This window comes from Varanus komodoensis, unplaced genomic scaffold (genome assembly GCF_004798865.1).
Source record: "Varanus komodoensis strain SLA01 unplaced genomic scaffold, ASM479886v1 scaffold6_2, whole genome shotgun sequence".
Classification (NCBI taxonomy): domain Eukaryota; kingdom Metazoa; phylum Chordata; class Lepidosauria; order Squamata; family Varanidae; genus Varanus; species Varanus komodoensis.
Window position 1 is genome coordinate 15954765 of NW_025336346.1, and position 23160 is coordinate 15977924.

At 41.4% G+C, this 23160-nt stretch overlaps 1 protein-coding gene across 1 annotated transcript in view; it reads right to left on the minus strand.

Moving 5' to 3' along the window:
- Window positions 1–23160, minus strand: part of ERC2 (ELKS/RAB6-interacting/CAST family member 2) — a 502285-nt gene that overhangs the window by 349064 nt on the left and 130061 nt on the right. Inside the window, exon 4 of the mRNA XM_044451516.1 lies at window positions 4028–4102. Within this exon, the coding sequence (XP_044307451.1) occupies window positions 4028–4102 (75 nt within the window). The remainder of the gene's footprint in view (window positions 1–4027; window positions 4103–23160) is intronic.

Below are 23160 nucleotides of genomic sequence, written 5' to 3' on the forward strand. Positions count from 1 at the left end.
TAGTTATGGATTTCCCATAAGCATCTGTTTGGCCACAGTGGGAACAGAATGTTGGATTAGCTGAATCTTTGGTGTGGTCCAGCACAACTCTGCTTGGATTGTAGTGGGTTATCTGAAGGTGCAGGGAACAGGTTCCAGAAAGGCATTGTGAAACTGTGCTTCACATCCACAGTGTTCCACATATTCCTTTGGATATAGAACATAGTGAATATAATGTCCTATTATAAGCATTTGATATTTACTGAATAGGAAAAAATATATAGAAAAATAGTCCCACAATGTGGGGGAAGAGGCCTCATACCTCCTGAAGCTATAGACTTCCCACAATAAGAGATGGAGATCTGGATCTCTGAGAGGTTCTGGCTTTTTTCCCTGAGAAAACTGAAACAAGGGAGCTAATCCCAGAATAAGGCAAAAAGGTCAGCAATAGAAGAAAATTGAAATCAATTCCAAAAGACAGGCAAGGCAGGTAAGGAAGATCTGGAGATGAATAAAGAATGCAAAACGGTGGAATTAGCAGACTAGGGTCACTAACCATAATTAAAACAGATAAGGGAAATGGGAAGAACCAAGCTGATTTACTGCTTGTCTAAGGTGCACATGAAGGGAAAGGATAATATACAAAAATAGGGGATGAGAGTAATCACTATAGGAAATAGGTAAAATAAAATCACTTAGGTTCAAGAAGATGCACTGTTTTCTGAAGAGATGCAAAGGCTAAGGGAGCAGTGCCCAGCATCGAGGAAAGGATACTATGATCAGAAATGGGCAAGAGAACAAATATGGGGTGAGTGCCAGTGTTGATGGTGGAGAGAAGGCAAAAAGGAAAGGAGGTCAATAAGCAGCTGGTGCTGGGACTGGTTCTCATCCATTGTGTGTGTGTGTGTGTGTTTTTCCCTCCCCCTCACCAGCGTTGGAGAAAGCAAGGAAGCAGGCAGCCAAACAGGTGGTAAGAAAGAGGAACAACAGCAGCCCATGTGCAATCCAGCTCTTGGTGGCAGGCAAACATATGATGCTAACAACCTCAGGAAGGAGCAGCTACAATTGCAGCCACCGTTGCCTGCTCAGGTGATCCAAGCTGGCAATGACGAAAAGCATGTGAATCCATCCAAGGATGAGGATGCTACTAAAGACATCTTACCAAGTTCCCCACAACCACTCCAGACCTAGAAGTAACCAGACAAAAGTATTTCTATATTTTAAAGACAAACCTCTAGAAAGCAATGCTCGGTATTAATTCATCCCAGCTGAAACTTCCTTTGTGCTTTTCTGTTTATGAAGACTAGGCAAAAACTTACACAAGGCTTGAGGAATCAAAGTTTTGTCCCCATTATGGCAGATGGAGATGTTTAAGGACTGTGAAATTCAATGGAGAAATGCTCCACATACAGGGAAAGTAATACAACTTAGAGCCAGCATGACTAAATATAGGGGGATGGATGGGATAGGTTCTGAGGAACAAAAGACTGAAGAAGAATAAATAGATAAGGCAGAGGACTGATAAAAAGGACAGACAATGAAAGTTGTGACTATGGATGTATAATGAGGGGGGATAAAAATCTGATGAATTTTCATAATATGAACCCCCAAATTTGGGTCTGTCAGCCCCAAACTCACTGGTAACTCACAGGTACCAACTTGTGGTGTGAGCTGAGCCAGTTCATGTACTTGTCTCTAAAGAAAAGAAAAAGCCACTAGGAAAATTTGCACAAGTCAGGCTATATTTTTCAGCTTCCAACATGCACAGATTGTGATAAAACAATGTTGGTCACAGCCTCTGATTTATGTAACATAAATTTTATGCAACATTTTAAAAATGTGCAAACTGTGGTCCACCTCCAAAATGGAAGTCCACGAACTACCCCAACCCAACCCAATTTGGCCCAGTTTGGATCACCAAAGCAGAAATGTTGAAGATTCATTGAGAACATACAAGTTTAATTCCTAAGCATCAGCACATCCCAGTTATGACCAGTGAGAAAATGGGAAGGTATCTGGACAGAAAAGCCATGAAGGAGAAAGGAGATATGCAGGCCATACAAAACAATGTGCAGCTATCTAGAGGAAACATGATATAAGCTTATGGAACGCATGTTATTTCTGGTATACCTACAAATCTTACACCCATCCAGGATGAATTATCTGGGCTGACACTATATCTACATTCTTTGCCCAGCTTACAATACAAAAAAATTTCTGTCAATCTAGTTGCACAGACCACATGGCAACTTACAGAATGGGAAAAGCATTCATAAGAATTAGGTCCTAGTCCCTTTAGTAATGAGGTAGTGGTCCATGAGCTAAGGAAGCAAAGAAGATTGGGGACATAGGGTAAGGTGTCACATATGGATCTGATAGTGTTTAATATTCATAAATATAGAAAATATTATTTTTAAAAGAAAAAGAATAGTAGAACTTAATATTATCAAAAGTCATAACAGTCCTATTTAAAAAAGGATACATATAATATACTATCACTCTCCTGACTGTATGTCATTGTATATACAGTGTGTTTGTGCCATTGCAAATCCTAACATTAGATTACAGTTATGAATCTTCAGGTTCTTGCCTTAACTTCATATACTACAAAAATTGGTATGATAGAGAGTTGATTAACTACACTGGACATAAAACAAGAGATTTGAGAATAGATTTACTGCTATCTTTTCCTTTGGCTAAGAGCAAATATAGTTATTAAATTTATATCCAACCTTTCCTCCAACAAACCTGGAGGAACACATGACTCTACACTCTGCCCTACCTCCCCCCACTGCTGCCTTCTCTTAACAACCCTGTAGGTGAAGTGGAGAGAGTGGACAATTGGCCCCAAATCAACAAGCGCTGTAGCTTTCCTTCCCAGTCATTGTTTGGAAGAAATCAAACAGAACTGACTAGTAGGAAAAATGGTCCCCTCTCCCATTCTCTTCAACTAAATATGCAAAAAGCAAAATATCTGCAGTTTTTCAACAGCAATGTGCCACAGAACAGGCTGTACCACAGTGGCTTGCAGTAGTCATCCATTTGACGGGAGACTCCCAATATCTTAGTGTTATTCTCCTCCCCTCAACATAACTGTTTGAAAATGGGTGCAAATTTAAGAGCAACTGAAATAAGGAGAGCCAGTTCTAGCCAAATGAATCATTAACGAATCCCATCTCTCTCGGCCTGAATTCCTGTCTGTGGAGTCGTGACTTACCTCACAGGAGCACTCTGTGAATAAACAAAGCAGGGATCATAAAGCGTTTTGCCACAGTGCTAGAAAAAAATGGATAATAACATGCATACTATCATGGAAATAGCTGCCTCCAGCAAAATCAACACAGAGCCTGCTTTCACGAGATCAGATCCCGCTGCTATAATTACTGACAAAATAAATAATCCCACATTTATGTCTGTTATGAATGTGCATGTTCTAACATTTTTAAATTCATGGTATGTCTAATATTTAAAAGACTCTTCTTCCAGAAAGGAATGGTGGCAACAGGTGCACAAAGAATGATTACGATGTAGAATGGAAAATAATCAGTCTGCTTTGATAAGATGTGGAATGGCAAAATGATGGTTATAAAACAGAAATTCAGTTTCCTTTCCTGGTTCCCAAAATCTGCAATATCAGTTTGTCAGGTTTCTCACTAAAAATATCTCACAAATAAGTTGCTTGGGGGAAAAAGAAAACAGCTGGGTTTGCTGAGAGAAGGGACTGAGAAAATAGTATTTGTCAGGAAAATACTGCAAAAAATCCTCCTTTTTGGAGACAATTTTATTATATTTTGCTCTCTCAGCTATGTATGCTTAGGCTCAATGGCAGTATTTTTCACCCTTACAGGACATTTATTTATAACTTACAGTACATTTAATAGATTGACATCCATTTGGGAACATGGTCTGGCTGCTGATATGACAAACTCATGCTGTGGAACCCTGTGTATTTTCCAGAATGAAAAGTAAGGATTATTTCCCGCTTAAAGCAACAGGCACTAGTGTTGGCTATCCCACAAAAGTGAAGTACACCGGCAAGCACTCATACCTTCATCTCTATGACTGTCTGAAGAGCTTTCGTCTTTGCTGGCTCAGGCTGAAGTTGAGTCCTTCTGTGCAGTTCCTGTGGAGGAACACGATAGAAGTAAGCCTGACGACTCATTTTCCCATTATTTTGTCAGTACTGCAGATCTTTTACAGCTCACAGCAGACTTCAGAGTTCAGATATGCACAAGTTCAAATGCTACAGGTGCACAGTTGCCTATAAATCCCTCGAGCATCCCCACGGTCTCTATCTTATATTACAGGCAAAGCTGCTGGCACATGCGCTATTTCTGAAACCTTTATCAATAATGAATGTCAACTGTGACAAAGGCAGCATGTTGTATTTGGACTAAGAGCGATTACAACAAGGCTGCCTCTCTGTCAGGGCATTGAATAATAAGTCATTCAGTTCTAGTACATTATTATTGCTAATTTTAAAAAAATCGTAGGAAAGAAATAAATGTCATTTAAAATCATCAGCTGAATTCCACTGCTCGGAGTTTTTCCACTGATATTTGAACAAGCAATTTACAGACATTGCATTCAAATTTGACATTTTCCACATAGTAATTATATAGAGAATTGATGCAGAACCATCTAAAATAGGTTTATTACATTAGCTCATCGTTTTCACTCGTGATAGGATATTTTTGGAACTTACATTTCATTCTCTTAAGATATTTATTTGGAAGTCAGTTCAGTAATTTCATCACAACTCACTTCCAAATTAACACGTTTAAGGATCAGAGTGAATAGGGACCATATTACAAAGAGTGCTACTTTTCATTGCACAGGAGTGTGTAATTAAAGAATCAATCTAATGCACTGTCCAATAAGAGGTTCACCATGCAAATAATATTGAAATGAGTTACACACAAGCAGGGCTCAGTTATTTCAGTGGACTTCAGCACAACTTCCCAGTGTACTTTCAAGATGAAGGAAAGATCAAATAGAAAGGATCTGTTCAGTGTCTTTCTATGGGGAATGGCCAAAAAAATCCTGAATTCAACCACAGTCAAGCCCACATTCCAGAGCTGGGGAACTTGTGGCTCTGTTGACTACAGCTCCCACCATCATATGCTCCCTGACCATCAGCTGTTCTGGCTGGGACTCATGGACTCTGGAGCCCAACCACATATGGAGGAATGCAGGTTCTCTACTCTTGCTCAAGCTTTTTCTTAAGCATGCTGCTGCCTCAGCCAAAAGCCCACTGGTCAACCAGAGCTGATTCCCTACAAGGCTAATAAGACTGTGTGCTGATAATTTCCCATTCCCAGCAGTGTAATTTACTACTATCTCCAACATAACTACAGGTTGCGCTTCAGCAAATACTGGATGGAAGTATATTGAAAAAGAATAATTTCCTGAGCCTGCCATTCACTCTTCACATCTCTATTCAGTGCAGTTTTTCATGCTAGATTATGGTTGAATTGGCAACTATTCAGTGTTATACACTGGATGTAAGGGCCACACAGCATCACAGATGTTTGAATAAATCTTTGACATCTTCTTTGCTAAATTGAGAGTCAGTTAGGATCAGGGCAACAGCACTGGAGAAAGGGGCTAGTTTCCCCCTGCCCCCATTCTGCAGGATCCATATCATAGCTACCAGCAGCTCTGGGCAGGGGGTGGGGGGGCAGCATTTTGCACTGCAGAATTGGCATGGAAAAAACATAGTGATTCAACTTAAACTCCTTCTCTCTCCTGCTCCTGCAAATCAGACACATTCATAACTAATTTTATCAACAAATAAAATGATGTTGGGGATTTATCTATGCATCTCTGATGTTGTGTTTAGTCTGTCCCTTAGTGACTGAGAAACATACCTGTCATAATCACCAATTCTTTGAATAACGGAGGCAGAAAATAGCCAAAAATGTCTAAGGATGTGATCCTAAGGATGTTTTTCTGTCGAAACATGCCTAGGATTGCATGCTTCGGAAATTCTGAGAAATCATTTCTCCTTATTTTTATAAGGGCAAACTGCTTCAAGAACTATGGCTGCAAAGCCAAGTAGAACAAGAAACACAGGTAATTTAGTCAACATCAAACAAACAAACATGGGGATTATTGCTTATTAGAAAATAAAATTAGTTTCAAAGAATTAAAATCATCCAACCATTTTGGATTCACAAATTTCCCTATTTATTTATTTATTTAGAGGACTTCTATGGCGCCCCATTTGGCGCCAAACCTCGGGGCGGTTCACAATCATAAATAAATAACATAATATAAAACAATATAATTTAGCAGTATAACAGTAAAATTTAAGTCGCCCTGGCCAAAGAATAAAATAAATAAATAATATTAACAATTAAAATAACGTTTGAATAAAAAGGTCTTCGCCTGGTGCCGAAAAACAAATAACAACGGCACCAGGCGGACCTCTCTGGGGAGCGCATTCCATAGATTTCATAGATGGAAGCGCATTTATGAGAGCGCATTCTTTAAGAAACATCTGTGTAAGTACACTTCCTAGATTGGAGGCATTCCTTGATCAAGCTGCTTGTCTTTTTGCTAAGTGTAGGGCCTTCTATCACTGCTTCCTATTATAAAAATTAATCAGGACAAAAAAATAATGAGATTGCTGAGTGGTCCACAGAAAGCTACAATTACAGAATTATCTGATTTCAGTGTAATAACAGTGTTTTTCATTACAGTATCAGCTATAAGTTGTGTGCGTGTGTGCGCACGCGTAGAGAGAGAGACAGAGAGAACACATTGTGCCACTATATTGCCATCGGAGCTTTCCCTTTCACCTCAGTACATACTGAGCCTGAAAAGCTATTACTGCTACTGCTCTCAAGGATGTACATAAAAGCAAATGGCATAAGCTGCATATCTCACACTGTAGCTATTTTTCTTAGCTCCATGGCAACTCCATTTTTTTACAATACAATATTCCTAGCAGATTTTGTCTATTGTTTTAAACCCTTAAAAATCCAATTTTGAAATATGTTTTCCTTAAAAGTGTTTGAATTGCCCTTTACCTTTACTGCACAGTACACTAAAGCTAATGTAAGGAAATAAAAAATAACAATAACAATAACAGTGCATTTTCAACTAAGCTGATGCTAAGTATATTCAACTATGTTCAAACTAGGTGTATTATCAAATGTGTCTTTCCATTTAGTATGTCTAGCCACCCCCCCCCACCCACTTCCAAATAACAGTTGCAGGAGGGAATGAGGGACCAAGCTTGGGACCATGGCACATTGCGGGGGGAAATTTAACCCTTTCCACTGCTACACTACCTGCATTTGTTATTGGTCCTAGGAATGAAGCCACACTGGTTCCTCCCAGAACTAATAGCTCCCAGATATTTTGAGCTAAGTTTCTTCCCTTTGCACATTCAGAGCCACAGAGCTCTCTATTCGTTTTTGTTTTTTTTTAATCATCGTAGTGTTTTACAGAAGCACATTCTGGCATAACGAATCTCTGAGCATTCAGTTCATTGCACCGCACCCAATCTAGCATTCATGTCTTGGAACTCTCCTTTTGAGTAGGTTTGGGTCCCATCCCCTTTTGGGGGGGGGGGTTGTAAATAAGAATGCCTCCTCTCTGCACACTGACCCTCTAAATGGGTAGACTACCTCTGCCAACACTGAGTCATGGGGTTAAGAACTGTCTCTGAGAAACTCCCCTGAACCAAAACCCCGCCCAATACATAGTAGTATATCTTGGTTATTTTGGTCTTCTCCCAAAAGAAGAGCTATGACCTTCCTGATGAATGGGAAGTACAAGCTGAAGGTACAGGACGGAAGCTCAAGATTGACAGGCAAATGGTCAAGAATCATCTAACTGGGTTGACTGAGTTCAAATCTCCACAGCCCAATGAACTCCATCCTAGATTCCTAAGGGAGCTGGCAGAAGGGCTTTCAGAATCATTGCCCATTATCTCTGAGAAATCATGAAGGGCAGGGGAAGTGCCAGATGACGGAAGAAGTGGTAATGTTGTCCCTATCTTCATGAAAGGAAAAAGAAAGAACCTGAGACCTATAGACCAGTAAGTCTGCTATTAAGCCCTGGGAAAATTCTGGAGCTGATTATAAAGCAGTCAATCTGTAAACATCTTAAAAGTAATGTAATGATTACTAGAAGCCAACATGGATTTCTCAAGAACAAATCCTGCTAGACTAATCTGATTTCAATTTTAGATTGGGTAACCTCCCTGATGGACGGTAGGAATACTGTGGACATAATTTATCTTGATTTCATCAAAGCTTGATTTCATTTCTTTTCATTCAAAAAGAAACTGGACAGCCATCTGAGTGGGATGGTGTAACATAGTGTCCTGCAACAGCAGGGGTTGGACTCGATGGCCTTCATGGCCCCTTCCAACTCTTCTAATCTATGATTCTATTATTCTAAGCTTTTGACAAAGTTCCCCCTGATAGCCTGATTAGCAAACTAGCTAAAAGTAGACTAGATGGAACAACAAGCAGGTGGATCCACAGTTGGCTATGGGATCAGACTCAAAGAGTGCTCATCAACATTTTTATTAATGATTTGGATAAGGAAGTGCAGGAACAATTATAGGATGTACAGGTGAGAAAACTGGATGGGATAGTTAACATTCGGAGTCAGAAAGAAGATTCAAGGTAATCCTGATAGGCTGGAGCAGGCTGAAAACAATAGAAGGAAATTCAATAGGGACAAATGCCAAGTTCTGCACCAAAAAGGAACCCAAATGCCTCATTACAAGATGGGGAATACTTGGCTCAACAATACTGCAAGTGAGAATGATCTTGGAATTGTTGTAGACCACAAGCTGAAGGTGAGTCGACAATGTGATCTGGCTGCAAAAGGGGGAAAAGCTATTTTAGGTTGCATTAAAAGAAGTATCATTTCCAAATCATGTGAAGTACTAGTTCACTTCTAGCACTAGTTAGGCCTTATCTGGGATACTGTGTCCAGTTCTGGGGACCACAGTTTCAGAAGAATGTAGACAAGCTTGAAAGGATTCAGAAGAGGGGAACAAGGATAATCCAGGGACTGGAAACAAGGCCCTAGGAGAAGAGCTGGAAAGAGCTGGTCATGTTTAACCTCAAGAAGAGAAGACTGAGGGAAGAAGAGATAGCACTCTACAAGTGCTTGACAAAAAGGAAGGACAGGATCTTTCCCCAATCATCCCAGAGTGTAGGACATGGAATAAGGGGCTCAAGTTGTAAGAAGCCAGATTTCAGCCAGATTTCATGAAAAATGTCCTGATAGAGCAGTATGACAATGGAACCAATTTCCTAGGAAGCTGGTGGGCTTTCCCACACCAGAGGCATTCAAGATGCAACAAGAGAACCATCTGAGAAGGACGGTTTACTGGGAGTCCTGCACTGAGCAGGGGGTGGGACCTGATATCCCCCTGGCCCCTTCTGGCTCTACTATTCTATGATTCTCAAAGGCTACTGGAGCACCTGGGAAGTCTGGCCTTGAGATAAGCACTTCCCTTCTCTCATCTCAACATCTGGCACTAGTCCACATTCTGATCCCCCCTCCCTGCTACTCCTCTTTGAGTCCAGGGAATGTACATGAAGAACAATTGCTCCTGCCTCAGTTCCAACACCAGGGGCATTTCACACAGACTGCAATGAAGGAGAAAGGAGGTTGGAAAAAACAGCTTCTCTATTCACTGAATTGGGAGTCCCTCACAGATGTTATTTGGTGGTGGGGGGGGGGACCCAGACATAACAAGGGTGCAGCCAAGACTAAGCATGCATAAGATTGCATCTCCAATCAAGGGAACAGAACCTCTTTCACCTCCAGGATGAATTGCATTTCAGTGGTGGATGGGGCTGAAGACAAACTGCCTGAGACCAAATACAAAAAATACCAGCAAATTTAACATACTACCAGTAACCAAGTCTTGGGAGTCATTTCAACATTTGAGATGGACAAAAGCCTGCATGAAAGCCAGGAACCCACCAAGCTGTGATTAAAGAAAAGGAGATGGGCCAGAGGAAGGGTATGTGGTCTTCTGGAGCAGAGTAGAGGACTGAACTTAAACCACAACACAGCCAGATTTGGCCAGAGCCAAGGTTCTACATCCCTGCATTAAATGCAATCACACATTTGCCATGTCTAGTTTGTGCCTTAGTTTTATCTGCATCCTAAACACACTGAGCACAATGAAACTTCCATCTGCTATGCATAAAATGGTGCACTAAGGTCTTGACCTGATCAAAGTTAAGATCATTTAGCTACCAATGTTTCAAACTGTACAGTTTTAAAAATGAACTTAATTCTCCCATTGAAACCAATGGGCTTTAAGGCAGTCAAGTCTGGCTGGATTACACCATAATTGTATGTCTCAGCTGAGAGTCTGAGGGCCAAATCAGACATTACTTTAAATACCGGGAATGCTGGAGTTGAGGTGACTTCCATTTCCATAATCCCCACATTTAATGTAACATCCAAATTGGCCCTAAAGTGAGAAATGAATCAACTGAAAATGTTTAAACTTTAACATGTAACATCTTCAAAATATATGATAATTGCATTGTGCTGGGGCAGGGCAAAGGGAAAAACTGGCTGTTCAAAGAGCTATCCTGCCAGGATCTCATCAACAGATACTACAGTTAGTTTTAAAACTGAACAGCTCCCAAGGGGTACTTAGAATGAATTGGCGGATGAACTGAATGTCATACATCACCCATGGAAACAAGCCAGAGTTTCCACCCCTTTTGTCAAAGATGTATAGACTGCCAGAGATGAGTAGTCCTAAATGTCTATCATAATATGCAGCCCTGCCTCATCATACTTTTCCTGTTTGCAGTATAAATCAAACTGACTTAAAAGCTTTTCTTTCCTATCCCTTCTGGAAAAATGCAACAGACAATGGAATTCTGGAGAAGATCAGAAAATGACTTGCAGTTTATTATTCTGTGTAGGTAACCCTTGCAATCAGATTCAAATGTTTATTACGCTCCCACAAGGCATACATTCTTTTGTATATAATACGTTCTGCAGTGTTTCTTCTTATTTTAGAATTGCATGTTTGTAGTGTCACACTTTAAAAAATACATCTTTTCTTGTGTGCAAATTCTATGAAGAACATCTGAATTAAAAAAATTTGGAATATTCCATGAAGCTGTTATAATCTGAGGTCTGAAAAATTGTACTCTTGTTCATCAGCACAGATGAACTTACTGAGGTGACTGTAGATGTGCCAACTCTTTCTCATGCTAAAAATATTTTGCAAATGTGTACTGTTTTGATTGCAGAAGAGTTTGTCCTCAGAATACGATGGATAAAGGGTTTGTCAGACTTCCACCTCACCCAAAATGGGGCCCCATATCAACCAGGGGCAACCTTGCTTAGAAAGTTTGGCCTAAAAGGTTCCCTTGTTGCATCAGATAGTAGGGTAAAGTATTTGATTGTTATGGAATTTGTTCCATCCATCTGAGAAGTCCAGCAGAATGGGAATTTCAGTTTTCAAATGGGAATTACAGTTTTCGATACTAATTTTTGAAAGCTTATGGCAAGACCAACGTATGAGCACCCTGTGAAAAATACTAGTATGCAACAGACATGCCCGTTATGAGATAAAACAGCTTCCCATCTTAACAATTGTTTTATGTTAGTTCCAGCATGGACATGCATTTATTGTGCATTACTGTTGGCATGAAAAGCCTGAACTCAGATGGATAAAAATGTGAGCAACTAGGGTTATAGGTTTAAGTGTCTATAATCAGATATATTCTGGGGCACTGAGGGTAGCAAAGAACAGGCAAAGGGTGGCCTCTATCCAATCTTCTATTTGCCACCCAGGGAATCCCTTTTATATTTGTCTCAAAAACAACTTGGGCCCAAATGAGGCACACTGTGATATATTTGCTGGGCACTTTTGGAAACCTCTCGCATCCACCAGGACTTCAGGCTCCAATTTTGCAGCAGTTGAATCTGGCAAGGTGCCCAGGGCATAGCATGACTCAGTTCCCTTGGAGGAGTTTCATTGGTTCACTTCAAAGTTGCTAAACAGGTGCTTGGAACTACATCCATACAGAATTCTTGCTCCTCTTGGGTTATAAAAACTATAGCGGGGAAGGAACAACCAGAGAGAGAGGGATCACGCACAGCTTCAAAGAGGGGGGCCACTCCTGACAAAACCCTCTTTAAACCTGGAAGACCAAATAGTTTTACGTCTGCGGCTAATGCTCCCTTCCTAGACAAGATCCCTGGGCAATGGTAGCCAAGCAGTTCCAAGCGCTCTTGGATGAGACTAATTATATGGATCCATTTCAGTTGTGATTCAGAAGAGAAACAGCTTTGATTCCCCTATATGATGACCTATGCTGGGAGACAGATGGGGAATATGACCAGTTGACACTCCCTGATTTCTTGGCAGCTTCCAGTACCATTAACTATGGCGTTATTGTGGAGAGACTGTCTGAGTTGGGGGGGTACTGCACTGCACTGCAGTGGAACCCCTCTTCCTTGGAGGCTTGCCTCCAGAAGATGCTGCTTGGGAGAATAGCGTTCAGACACATGGACTCTCCACCATGGGTCTCCTCACAGGTCACTCTTGTCCCCCATGAGATTCAACATCTGCATGAAGCTTCTGAGTGAGGTCATCCAGAGATCTGGAGTGCACTGGTATGTTGGTGAAATGCAGCTCTGTCTCTCCTTCTCATCTTTAGCAGGTGAGGTTGTGGGTGTGTAAACTGGTTCCTGGCTATGACAGTGGATGGGGGCTAACAAACTGAAGCTCAGAAAAGATGGAGATCCTATTGGTGGGTAGTTCTCAGACCAGATGGCGGGTTCTTCAGCTGTTCTGGATGGGCCTGGACTCCCCTAGAAGGAGCATGTTCATAGCTTGGGGGATGCTCCTTGATTCATCATCGAGGCACAAGTGACTTCTGTGACATAAGAGTGCCTTCTATCAGCTTTAGCTAATAGCCCAGCAACATATCTGTCTGGACAGGGATAGTCCAGTTTCAGCAATCAATGCTCTAGCAATCTCTAAACTAGGTAACTGCAATGGACTCTGCTTGAGGCTCCCCTTGAAGACAGCTCAGAACCTGCAGCTTGTGCAAAATGCAGCATCGAGGTTAACTGGGACCACATGGTCTGAACATGTAACACCAGTTATGCCACATTTGCACCAGCTGCTTATGCACTACTGAGCTCAATTCAAGGTGCTAGTTTTGAACTATAAAGCCAACATGGCTTGGGACCATTTTGTTTGATGGAATGCCTCTCCCAACCACAATAAATCATATGCCTAAAATCTATGCTCCACATCTGAGGCTTTCCTCTGAATGCTTCCTCCAAGGGCAGCTTGGTTGGTGGTAACAAGGAGGAAGGCCTTCTCTGTGAGAGCTCCCAAATGATGGAATGATCTCACCACTGAGACCCACTGAATCCCAACTTTACCATTTTCACAGTGCCAGGTTAAGACTGACCTCTTTGCCAAGACATTTACTGACTCCAAACTGGGGTTGGGATGGACCTTTTGTTTTTTTTTAGCTGGCCTAATGTTATGGACCTCTTCTTGGATGCACACCTTAGCATGATGAGGGAGTTTGAAAGTGCCAAGAATCTGAGAGCAATGCCAGCAGGAGGCTAGAATAGTTTCACTAGGCTGGTGTCATAGCAGGGTTCCCCAAGGAGGAATGTTCAAGGCTGACATACCAGGCTAAGATGCATGTAGCCCTTCAGGACCACAGTCACATCAGTAAAAAGAGAATGGATCTCATTAATGGCAATGCAGGTGGAGAAACTTCAGAAAAGCAGCTACTGGGCAGCAGAGGTAGTTGAAGGCAACACTGGCAGAGGATCTTTCACAGACAATGGCATTGACGCTCAAACTAACCCAGGTTAGCACTGTGCTGAAGAAAGATATTATAATCCCTATCATGAAAACCCTATCATGAAACAATTCAAAATGAAACAAGAGAGCCATTCCCCTCCCCAGGAATGGCAAAAGACAAATACAAGTAAGCAGATGCTAATGACACTACTAGATCATAGCTGAAAGGAAGTCTAGTAGCCAACATGCACAAAAGTGAACAGAAAGTCCTGTGCTTCACAATACATACAATTGGGACATGGAACATGAGAAGTATGAATCAAGGTAAACTGGAATTTGTAAAGCAAGAAATGGAACAAATAAACATCACAGGACTTTGTGGGAACGAACTAAAGTGGACTGGAATAGGATATTTCCAATCAAACAAACCCGAAGTGTTTTACTCTGAAAATGACAAACCCAGAAGAAATGGAATGGCTCTAATATTGAGGGAAAACATAGCAGTAAGAGCCTATAATGCAAAATCCAACCAAATGATATAAATCAGAATTAGTGGAGAACCTATCAACATAACCATCATTCAAGTCTGAGCTCCAACAACAATTGCTGAGGAAGAAGAAATTGAAAACATTTATATAGATGTTCAAGAGGAAATTGATAACACACCAAAACAAGACATGCTGGTAATCCTAGGTGAGTGGAATGAGAAAGCAGGAAACAAAGTGGAACAGAATATTGTAGGAAAATTTGGCCCAGGGGTAAGAAATGAAGCAGAACAGCTCACAGAATTTTGTGAAGCCAAGAATTTGTTCATTGCAAATGCATGCTTCAAGTAACCACTCAGACAATTAAATACATTGGCTTCAAACTAGATGCCCAGTACAGCAATCTGTTTCTGTATTTCCAGAAAAACCCTCAACCTGATTTTTTGTGGTTCCTTCTTCCCTTCACATGACAGCTCACCCCATTCAGCAGGGTATCCTGTCTCGTGGAAACATTTTTTAAGAGCTGGAAGAAATGGTGCAGGTTGGAAAGAGCAGGGAGGACCACTTTCATTAGGGCAGATAATCAACATAAATCTGAGCTTCACCGCATTTCCAGTTAATGCAGATCTGATCATTCTTGGACTTTCCAAGCTTCTTTGTGCATTCTAAGGTGTATTTTACATACACACCATGATTGTGTAGTAGTTACCAAGCACAGGGTCTTTTGCTTGCTAAACCTCCAACTCGTGTCTTCTCCAGAAAAGTTCAAACACACTTTCCCCTCATTGCCAGCCTTGTTCCATTTACTCCCAAGTTAAAATGCACACACATGGCTGAATCAGTAATATCACAGCAGGTTGGTGGCATATGTAACAGCAGTTCTACACCCCCACAACACAGATGGCTTCGATACTCATGCCAATACAACACATTTGGCTATACCACTTTGAAATTCATGACTGAGCCTAAGCATTTAGTACTAACAGTTATTTGAACAATCTGGCAATCACTTTGTCATTGGCTTAAAATAACTGTTTGGGAGTGAACAGTCAAGAACACCATTACAAAAATTGTGGGAAAAGTACAAGTTCTACTTGTGTAATTTTAACCATCTTTGCTGAAATGCCACACTGTCGCAGACGTGTCTGCAATGGAGGCAAACAAATGTTGGCTCCAAAGCAATGCCAACCCACAGGCAGCTGGGAAAGAAGCAAAGTAATGCTGACTCAGTGCTGCATAAGACAAGAACCAAGCATGGTGGCCTCGGTATTTCCTTCTGAGTAAATGGGTGCGAGGGACAAGGCAGAGGGAGGCCTAAGCCCCAGTGCAATGTGTGAGGTCTCCAGCTCAACAGCCCCACATTTCTTGCATGGATCTAGAGGAGAACCAGTAGGCTAGTCAAACATCAACAGCAACTATACATTTTCTGAGCGGGGCAGGAAAATGAGAAGTAACAGGGATAACTCAGGTACACAGAATGGATATCTCAGACTTGTCTCTGGGCTGAGCTGCAGGTCTGTGTCTGGAAGTGCATTGCTGCAACAAAAATGTTGTGAACTCTCCTCTAGGGCCTTCCCAGGAGGGTTCTTTCCATTCATGTTATCTTGCTCAGTCTCTTGTTACTCTATCAATCTCCTCAGAAACTCTCTCATGCCCAGGAAGAATGAACTGTTCAGGAGTTAGAGACTAAGAAGCTAAGAGCACAAAATGGCTGCTTTCCAGGCCCTGTGTGGGGTGGGGATTATACTCCATAGTAATATCTCCATCAGGGACTTCCTATGAAAGTTCTTTTTTCCTAACCAGAAGGGACAGTTTCAGTTCTTATAAGAGAATCAATTGCCAGCATTTTAAACTGCATTCATGTCCCTGTCCAATATGGGAAGTCTTTAGCCTGGCTTCAGCTAAACTTACCAAAAACTCCAGTGTCGATTTAAATTACATGAATCAGGAGTTCTAAAAGTTCTCATGTCTAGAATACTGTGAGCCAGTGGCTGGAGAGGCCTTTTCTATTAACCTCAGGATCTGTCATCTCCCCTCCTCCCACAAAATAGAAACATAGAAACAGAGCGAATCAGAAGGGGTCTCCCGGGCCATTTAGTCTGACCCCCGGCTCCAGTTGGCTCAGCTCACGACATGCCCACCATGTACTTAGCCTACTATTAATTTTAGAAAATCTAATGACAATGCAGGGACCATACTTGAAGACAGACCAATAACATCGCAGCTAAATATTTAAATGAGTAGTTTTCTGAGAAAGTGTGTGTGTGTGTGTGTGTGAGGGAGGGAGGGAGGGAGGGAGGGAATAAATAATCAGTAATATTTCAAGCCCAGTTTAAAGATCAGTTACTGATTATAGGCTTTTGCTGTTGTTGTTTTGTCTTATAAATTATAAATATTTAAGGACAAAAAATGGCAAAACAAAACTGGATCTGACTGTGATTAATTTCGAATTTAAAACATCGGGGGGGGGGGCACAATGTTCAGGTACTATGATACTGAATTTAATGCCATAAAGCCTAAAGAAAATTGTAATGCACAACAAAGAGATCTTCCTATATTCTGTCCAAAACCATTGACTGAAGGAAACTGCCTCTTTATAGTTTGGTTACAGGCAAGTTTGATGCTTTTGAAGATCATACTAATCTTAACTCCCCCCCCCCCCCCGTTTTGTTTTTGTTTTAATTTATACTCTAGTGGTGACAAAAGAGATGCATGTATTCTTCGGTTCATATTTCAAGATCTGCTAGAAAGAAGAGATTGTCTCTAATGGATCATTATCTTTTGTTGGAAAGTATTTCTGTCCTTTAACAGTATATTGACAGACTATTTTAAAAATAAGCCAACATCTATATTTCCTTTAATTAAACTGATACAGTCAATTCCCTTTTGCTAAATAACTTTTTGGTCCTTTTTGAGGCTTTTGCAGGGACTAGAAGCTTGACCAACTTGGAAAAGTCAACAGTTTTCTGCTAATCCACTCAGAAGTTTTAAAGATAAAAACAAACATTCATAGACATGGAATTCTACCTACATTATCTTTTGCTTCTTTTAAGAAGATAAACTATACGTTCATACTAGAATTTCCAACAAATGCTCACAAATAGTCAAGGACTCCGCAGGACAGTTCATTAAAATTCTAGTTATCAAGTTACCAGTGTCCTAATTTATAAGAACAAATTCACAAAGCAGGTGCAGACTGAGTAGGTTGCATATTTAATGCAATTGATCAGATTCATTATTATTTATACAGAGCAGTATTGAATTATCACAGCAGCATAGCTCTCATGCCAGCTCATTAAAACACTTAAACATATCAGGCCACAATTCTGAGATACAGCCAAGCTTCAGTGAAGCTCAGGAAAGAAACTGGAGATGACCAGAGCCCCCCTGTATGGGCTGGAATGGTGAAACAAAACATATGATGTTTTATTTTAATTATTTGGTTCTTAAATGCTGTTATATGATTCTGAATTTCATTTGTGAAAACACTTAGATGTAAATCAGCTCAACTAAACAAAATTGTAGCCTAAAGCAGATGAAAGCAAAGTTGGATTTACACGAAAAAGTCACATACTGTTTATAAACACAGCAGCAGGGCATGGGTTGACCTTCTTCTGTTAAAAATGCTGAAACTGACAGGTGTAAGCATCTTCCAAGCACCAAGTTTAAACATGGAGTACTGTGTCCACATGCAGCACCAGCCTAATTAACCTCAGCACCTGAGATGAGAGGAGGCACTGTTGTTGCCATCAGCACCACCTTCCTCCACCATCTGACATGCCTTCCTGTGTGTGAAGCATTCCCAAAAGCCAGCCCCAGCGCTTGCAAGACCTCTGGGCTATGGGAGAGGACCCATGACAAGCGAGCAGGAGAAAAGGGAGCTGCTCCAGAGAGTCCCGCTGGCCCCTCTCTTGCCATGGCCAATGCTACAGCAGGCAAGTGGGTGGCAGGGCTGTCCACAGCACCTGTGGGAGGCTGCAGCCTTGGGCCTCCTGGCAGGGTTGGAGAGGCAAAGATGCAGTGTGCTACTGGTGCAGGTGCATCAGTCCCCATAACAGGAAGGCTGCTCTGTTAGAAATGGGGCATGTGCCACGCGTCTGAGGTTCTGCCATACAACTACAGAAATCCAGGCAAGAGGGATGCTTTCTGCCAGAGTCAGCATTTTGGGGTCCTAAGAAGCTCTGAAGAATGCCTCTAGGTAAATACTGTGGTGCTGTAAACCTGCACATTTTGCTTCGCTAAGGCACATATCTTAGAGTCATTCTTCTGTAGCTGACAAAGTCTTCTTCAATTATTGCTGAATGAAATTTAAGTGAGGAAAATGAAAGACTGAAACAATCAATTTGAACATGGTTGGATGGGGCCTGGATCAAGTAAATTTGATTATGATTGTTTGGGCATTCTGGTTTGGTGGAAAAGAGCATTTTTAATAGTTCATTTTGTCTCTAGCACTGGTGCTCATCTCACATCTAATACTCTTATGGCAGCTCCTAGGTGGCTTTAGAATATTCCAGCAGAACGAATGGCAACAGCAAAAGCCCAGAGTTCCTTAGACCCAGAAATATAAGCATTAAATTCTCCTCTCCTGCAGTAGGATTGCTCAATGAACAAGTTCCCCCATAGGTGTGGGCAGTATTAGGGAAAGAAAATTCCCCCTGCCTCCCACCCCCCACCCCCACCCCCACATGTAGGCACAGTTGTTTGCAGTGATTTCTGCAGGATCCCTGTTCTATCAGTTAATGAACTGGGGAAAGAAAACTGGAAATCATCCGGGAAAGACTGTCCTATATGAGAAAAATCAACACAGTAAGATGTGGCTAACTTTGCCTAGATCCATCACTAGCTAGCTCAGGTTCTCTGTTTCCTATGAGATTGCTTGCCGCTTCAACTTCAGGGTTGGTACCTTGACATGGTTTATTCCTTGTCTACATGAATTTGAGAACAGCACCCCCCCCTCCCCATGGCTGTTGCCTCCAGTTTTCCCCAAGGGGGTGAATTATCCAAATAGGAAGGTTTCTTTCATTCTTTCCTCTAGCAGAGTAAGTGACGGGTCTGTTATACTGAGAAGGAATCCTTGTCCTTGGTGGTTCCAGCCCCCTCTGATCTCTGTGAGAAAATCCACACAAGCGCTGGGTGGCCTGCCTGGCACACTTCCACCAAGCCTCTGCAGCCATGTTGCAGCTGAGACCAGTACAAAAGAAGAGAACAATGCAGACCCACTGAGAGGGTCTCCATATGGCAAAGATATCATTGACTCTGAATAGAGATGGCACAGCACTAAAACCTGAGACTCTTCTAGCAAGGGAACACAACCAAGACACACAACCACAGTAGAGGCAGGAGGAAGCATATGATGGAATTGATTATTTGCAAATTCTGATGTGCACCTTCTAGACTAATGTGCAGATCTATGAGTCATTTTGATTTTCACACTTCTCTGAATGCTAGCCTTACTTCAAAAATGTGCCAAGAGCCGTATTTTGGGATTGTATTTAGAAGTGTATAGTTCGAAAGAAAATATATAGTTAATGCATACATACACACATTTAGAATACATAATTTAATCATCAATTTTGGTGTGATTGTTTTTCAAAAATGTAGATTAACTGTGGAAACAGGACAGAGTAGGCATTTGACTGAACACATGAGAAACTGACGCTTGGCCTTCCCAGCTCATGGATGGATGCCAAGACATGAGGCCTTCTGTGTTCTGCTGGAGAGTGGAAAAGCACAGAGAGGGTCCCAGGTTCAGTATGTGGCTACAACGTCCTTGAATAAAGGCTCAGAAGACATCCCTAAAACGTAAGAGTTGTGCTGGATCAGACCAAGGGTCTATCTAGTTCAGTATTCTGCTTGCACCTAGGCCACGTGGATGCACATGGGAAGCCCACCAGGAGAAAATGAGTGCAATGGCATCTTCTCACTTGTGTACTCCCATAACGAGTACAGAGAGGCTAGTATATAAGGCATCAGAAATAATCAGCTTGATGATTCAAGATCCTCCTTGAATCTGTTAAAGCCCCTTTAAAATGTATCCAAGTTGGTAGTTCAGTGAATGCTACAGTTTAACTATGCACTGTATGAAGCACTTCCTTTTTTGGTAGTATTTAAGAATTTAATTATCTGCATTTTACTATATTTAACAAATATTTAATAAATCATCTATATTTAATTTTCTTGTTATGTGAAGCAAAGTTATGATGTGTAGCCAACCATTAATATGAGGACAAGAGGTGGGTAGGTTGGCAGCTGAGAGATTTTTAGATTTATTTAAAATGATCCTCTGTAATTATGTTTATTTTATTGTTTTTGTTGTTGTAATTGTTAGGTAATAGTTATATGATGTAAGTATGAACATCTACTTTAATACTTTTTTGTAAACCATTCTGGGAGCCATGTATGACAGTTGAATGGTATATTAAAACATTAATCAATCAATCAATCAGTTCTGACTTTCCCACGGATCAGCTTCACAGGATAATCCTGCATTCTAGTACTATGATAGAGAAAAATACCTCCATAACCATTCTTCATGCCATTTAAAATGTGTACACCTCTATCATGTCTCCCCTGACTCACCTTTCCAAGATAAGCGTTATAGTAGAAGAGGAGTTGCTCCCGTCTTGCTCATTTCTACATTTTTCCTACTTTGCAATCTCCCTTTTAGCTGTGGTGACCAGAAATGTACGAAGTATTTCAAGTGTGGTCATACCACAGATTTGCATACGGCCAATGTGATGCACAGGCAGACAACACAGAGACAACACAGTGGTGCAGCCAGAATGACTGGAACAAAAGCAGCTGCCCTTCTGCCAACTGTATCCAGGCCTCAACCTGCATTTCATTTTACTAAACCCCATTTCATGCTTTCCATGTGTTATTTTCCCAGCAAACTTTCTTATTAATCCCTCCCCAGTCCTCCTCCATTTTATGAACACCAGCTTGATTTCTTACACTAGCAGTAAACAGGTCGCTCCACTATTGTAATGTGTCCTATCACCCAGGCTATTATTTACATAAAACATTTTATATCATCAAATAAGATTGCAGGGTGATCTACTGGCAAGATACAGACTTTTACACCTAGAGGGGAGCTGTGCTGACACTGGAGCTGTGCCGACACTCAGTCTTGTCAGCGCTTTCCCATCACAAAGACATTTTAGGTGAGAGATGTCTGTGTGTGAGGGTGGAATTTGCTATCTACAGTGACAATTTTTTAAAAAGACACAAAGCTGAAACAGTCACAATTCTTATTTATCAGCATCAGTTGTGGAACAAGTTCTGACAACTTCACAGGGGAATGCAGTTGCCAATCTGTTTGATTTTTCAGGGCCACTGTGCCTATCGAACACTCTTCCCCAACCTGATATTCTTCAGATGTTTTAGAATTCAACTCCCTTCACCCCAGTCTGCATGACCAATGATCAGGAATGCTAGGAGCTGCTGTCCAAAACATTTGGAAGGTGCTAGGTTGGAGAAGGGTGTAAAAGCTGTGTGACGGAGTTTCATGTTGCAACTTTCCCCATCACTGAAACTTCATTGTGGCAACAGATACTCCTGTTAGACTTCATCTGCCATATGCTTTTGAAAGACACAGAAGCCCTGGGATCACAACAGTGGCAGCTCTTCATGGAAACAGCTGGTTTCCCACTGGTCCCCACTGCTGCTGTAGGTCTTGCTTGAAGCCTGCATGGTACCAGCTGCAAAATATCCTTTCTGCTCTGCATATATTCCACCTGGTTACCTGTGGAGAAACAAGAGAGACAGAGAGATAACACTGATTCATGGACAGCACCTACAACTATTAGTACTTGAACAGTACTATCAGCTACTCATTAGTAGCTTTTTATTTAAGAAAGGGGACCCTGATGGTCTTGCCATCCACATGCTGCAGCTTAACTGCCCCACCCCACTGGCAATTCCTCTGTCACTTCTGTGGTCATTAACAATCAATAACATGGATATAAAGTTATCATGAAAGCAATACTCACTCCTCCCCTCAAGTGTTGTAGTGGAATGTAATCTGCCAGTTCTGTTCTGCCTTGACTGTAATCCTGCAAGGAAACAGGAGTTAGAGGTGTTTGGCCAGCAATACCAGTGGAACAGAGTATTTGTTATTCTGCCACAAAGCCTGCTTTGTTCTCATATGCTTTCTCTATTCTACGGAAGGAGCTTACCTGCATTTGGAGAAAGGTCAACATGTAGTAAATTAATAGGGGAACATATGTGTGTGTTGGTACTAGTTCATTACGCAAATTGTTGATTTCATTGATTATGCTGTAAGTCACCCAGAGAGCCTTATGGCTAATAGGGCAGCATATAAATTGAATAAATAAATGAGTTATTGCCTTGATGTATTTTGGGCTAAAGGGCTAAAATACACTGGACTGTGCTACCTGGCAGCTGATGCAAACACCATCCCACACACCTTGCTTACCTGTGTTGAGATGTCCTTTCCTTGCATCGGGGGACTTGTTACTCCTTCTGGATTATGCGCATCTGAAGTCCTAAGGCAGAGCATCTGTAGTTCTGATAGCACGTATGTCATCCATTTACTCTTCCTGCATCACTTTTGGTTTTAAAACCTGTTTGTTGTTTGTGTAAAGTGCTTCCTCTGTTCAAATAATCCCCCTTTCACTCAAGTTCACCTTCACTGTTTCCATCTGTATACTCATGGTTCTGTAGCACAGAGAGGAATACAACCCTTGATCACACAGCTTGATGTGTTAGCTGCATTCCTTTGTTTGGATTTATATACACCTGATGCTGTGCAGTGATTGGTTAAGTGTCCAGTGATCTGATTTCTATCTTCCAATGTGAAGCATCACTTGGCATCTGGTCCTTTGCTGACCCTCTTTCATGTAAACATGTCTGCTGCTGAAGGAGGTCCTAACTGGTTGGGGGCTG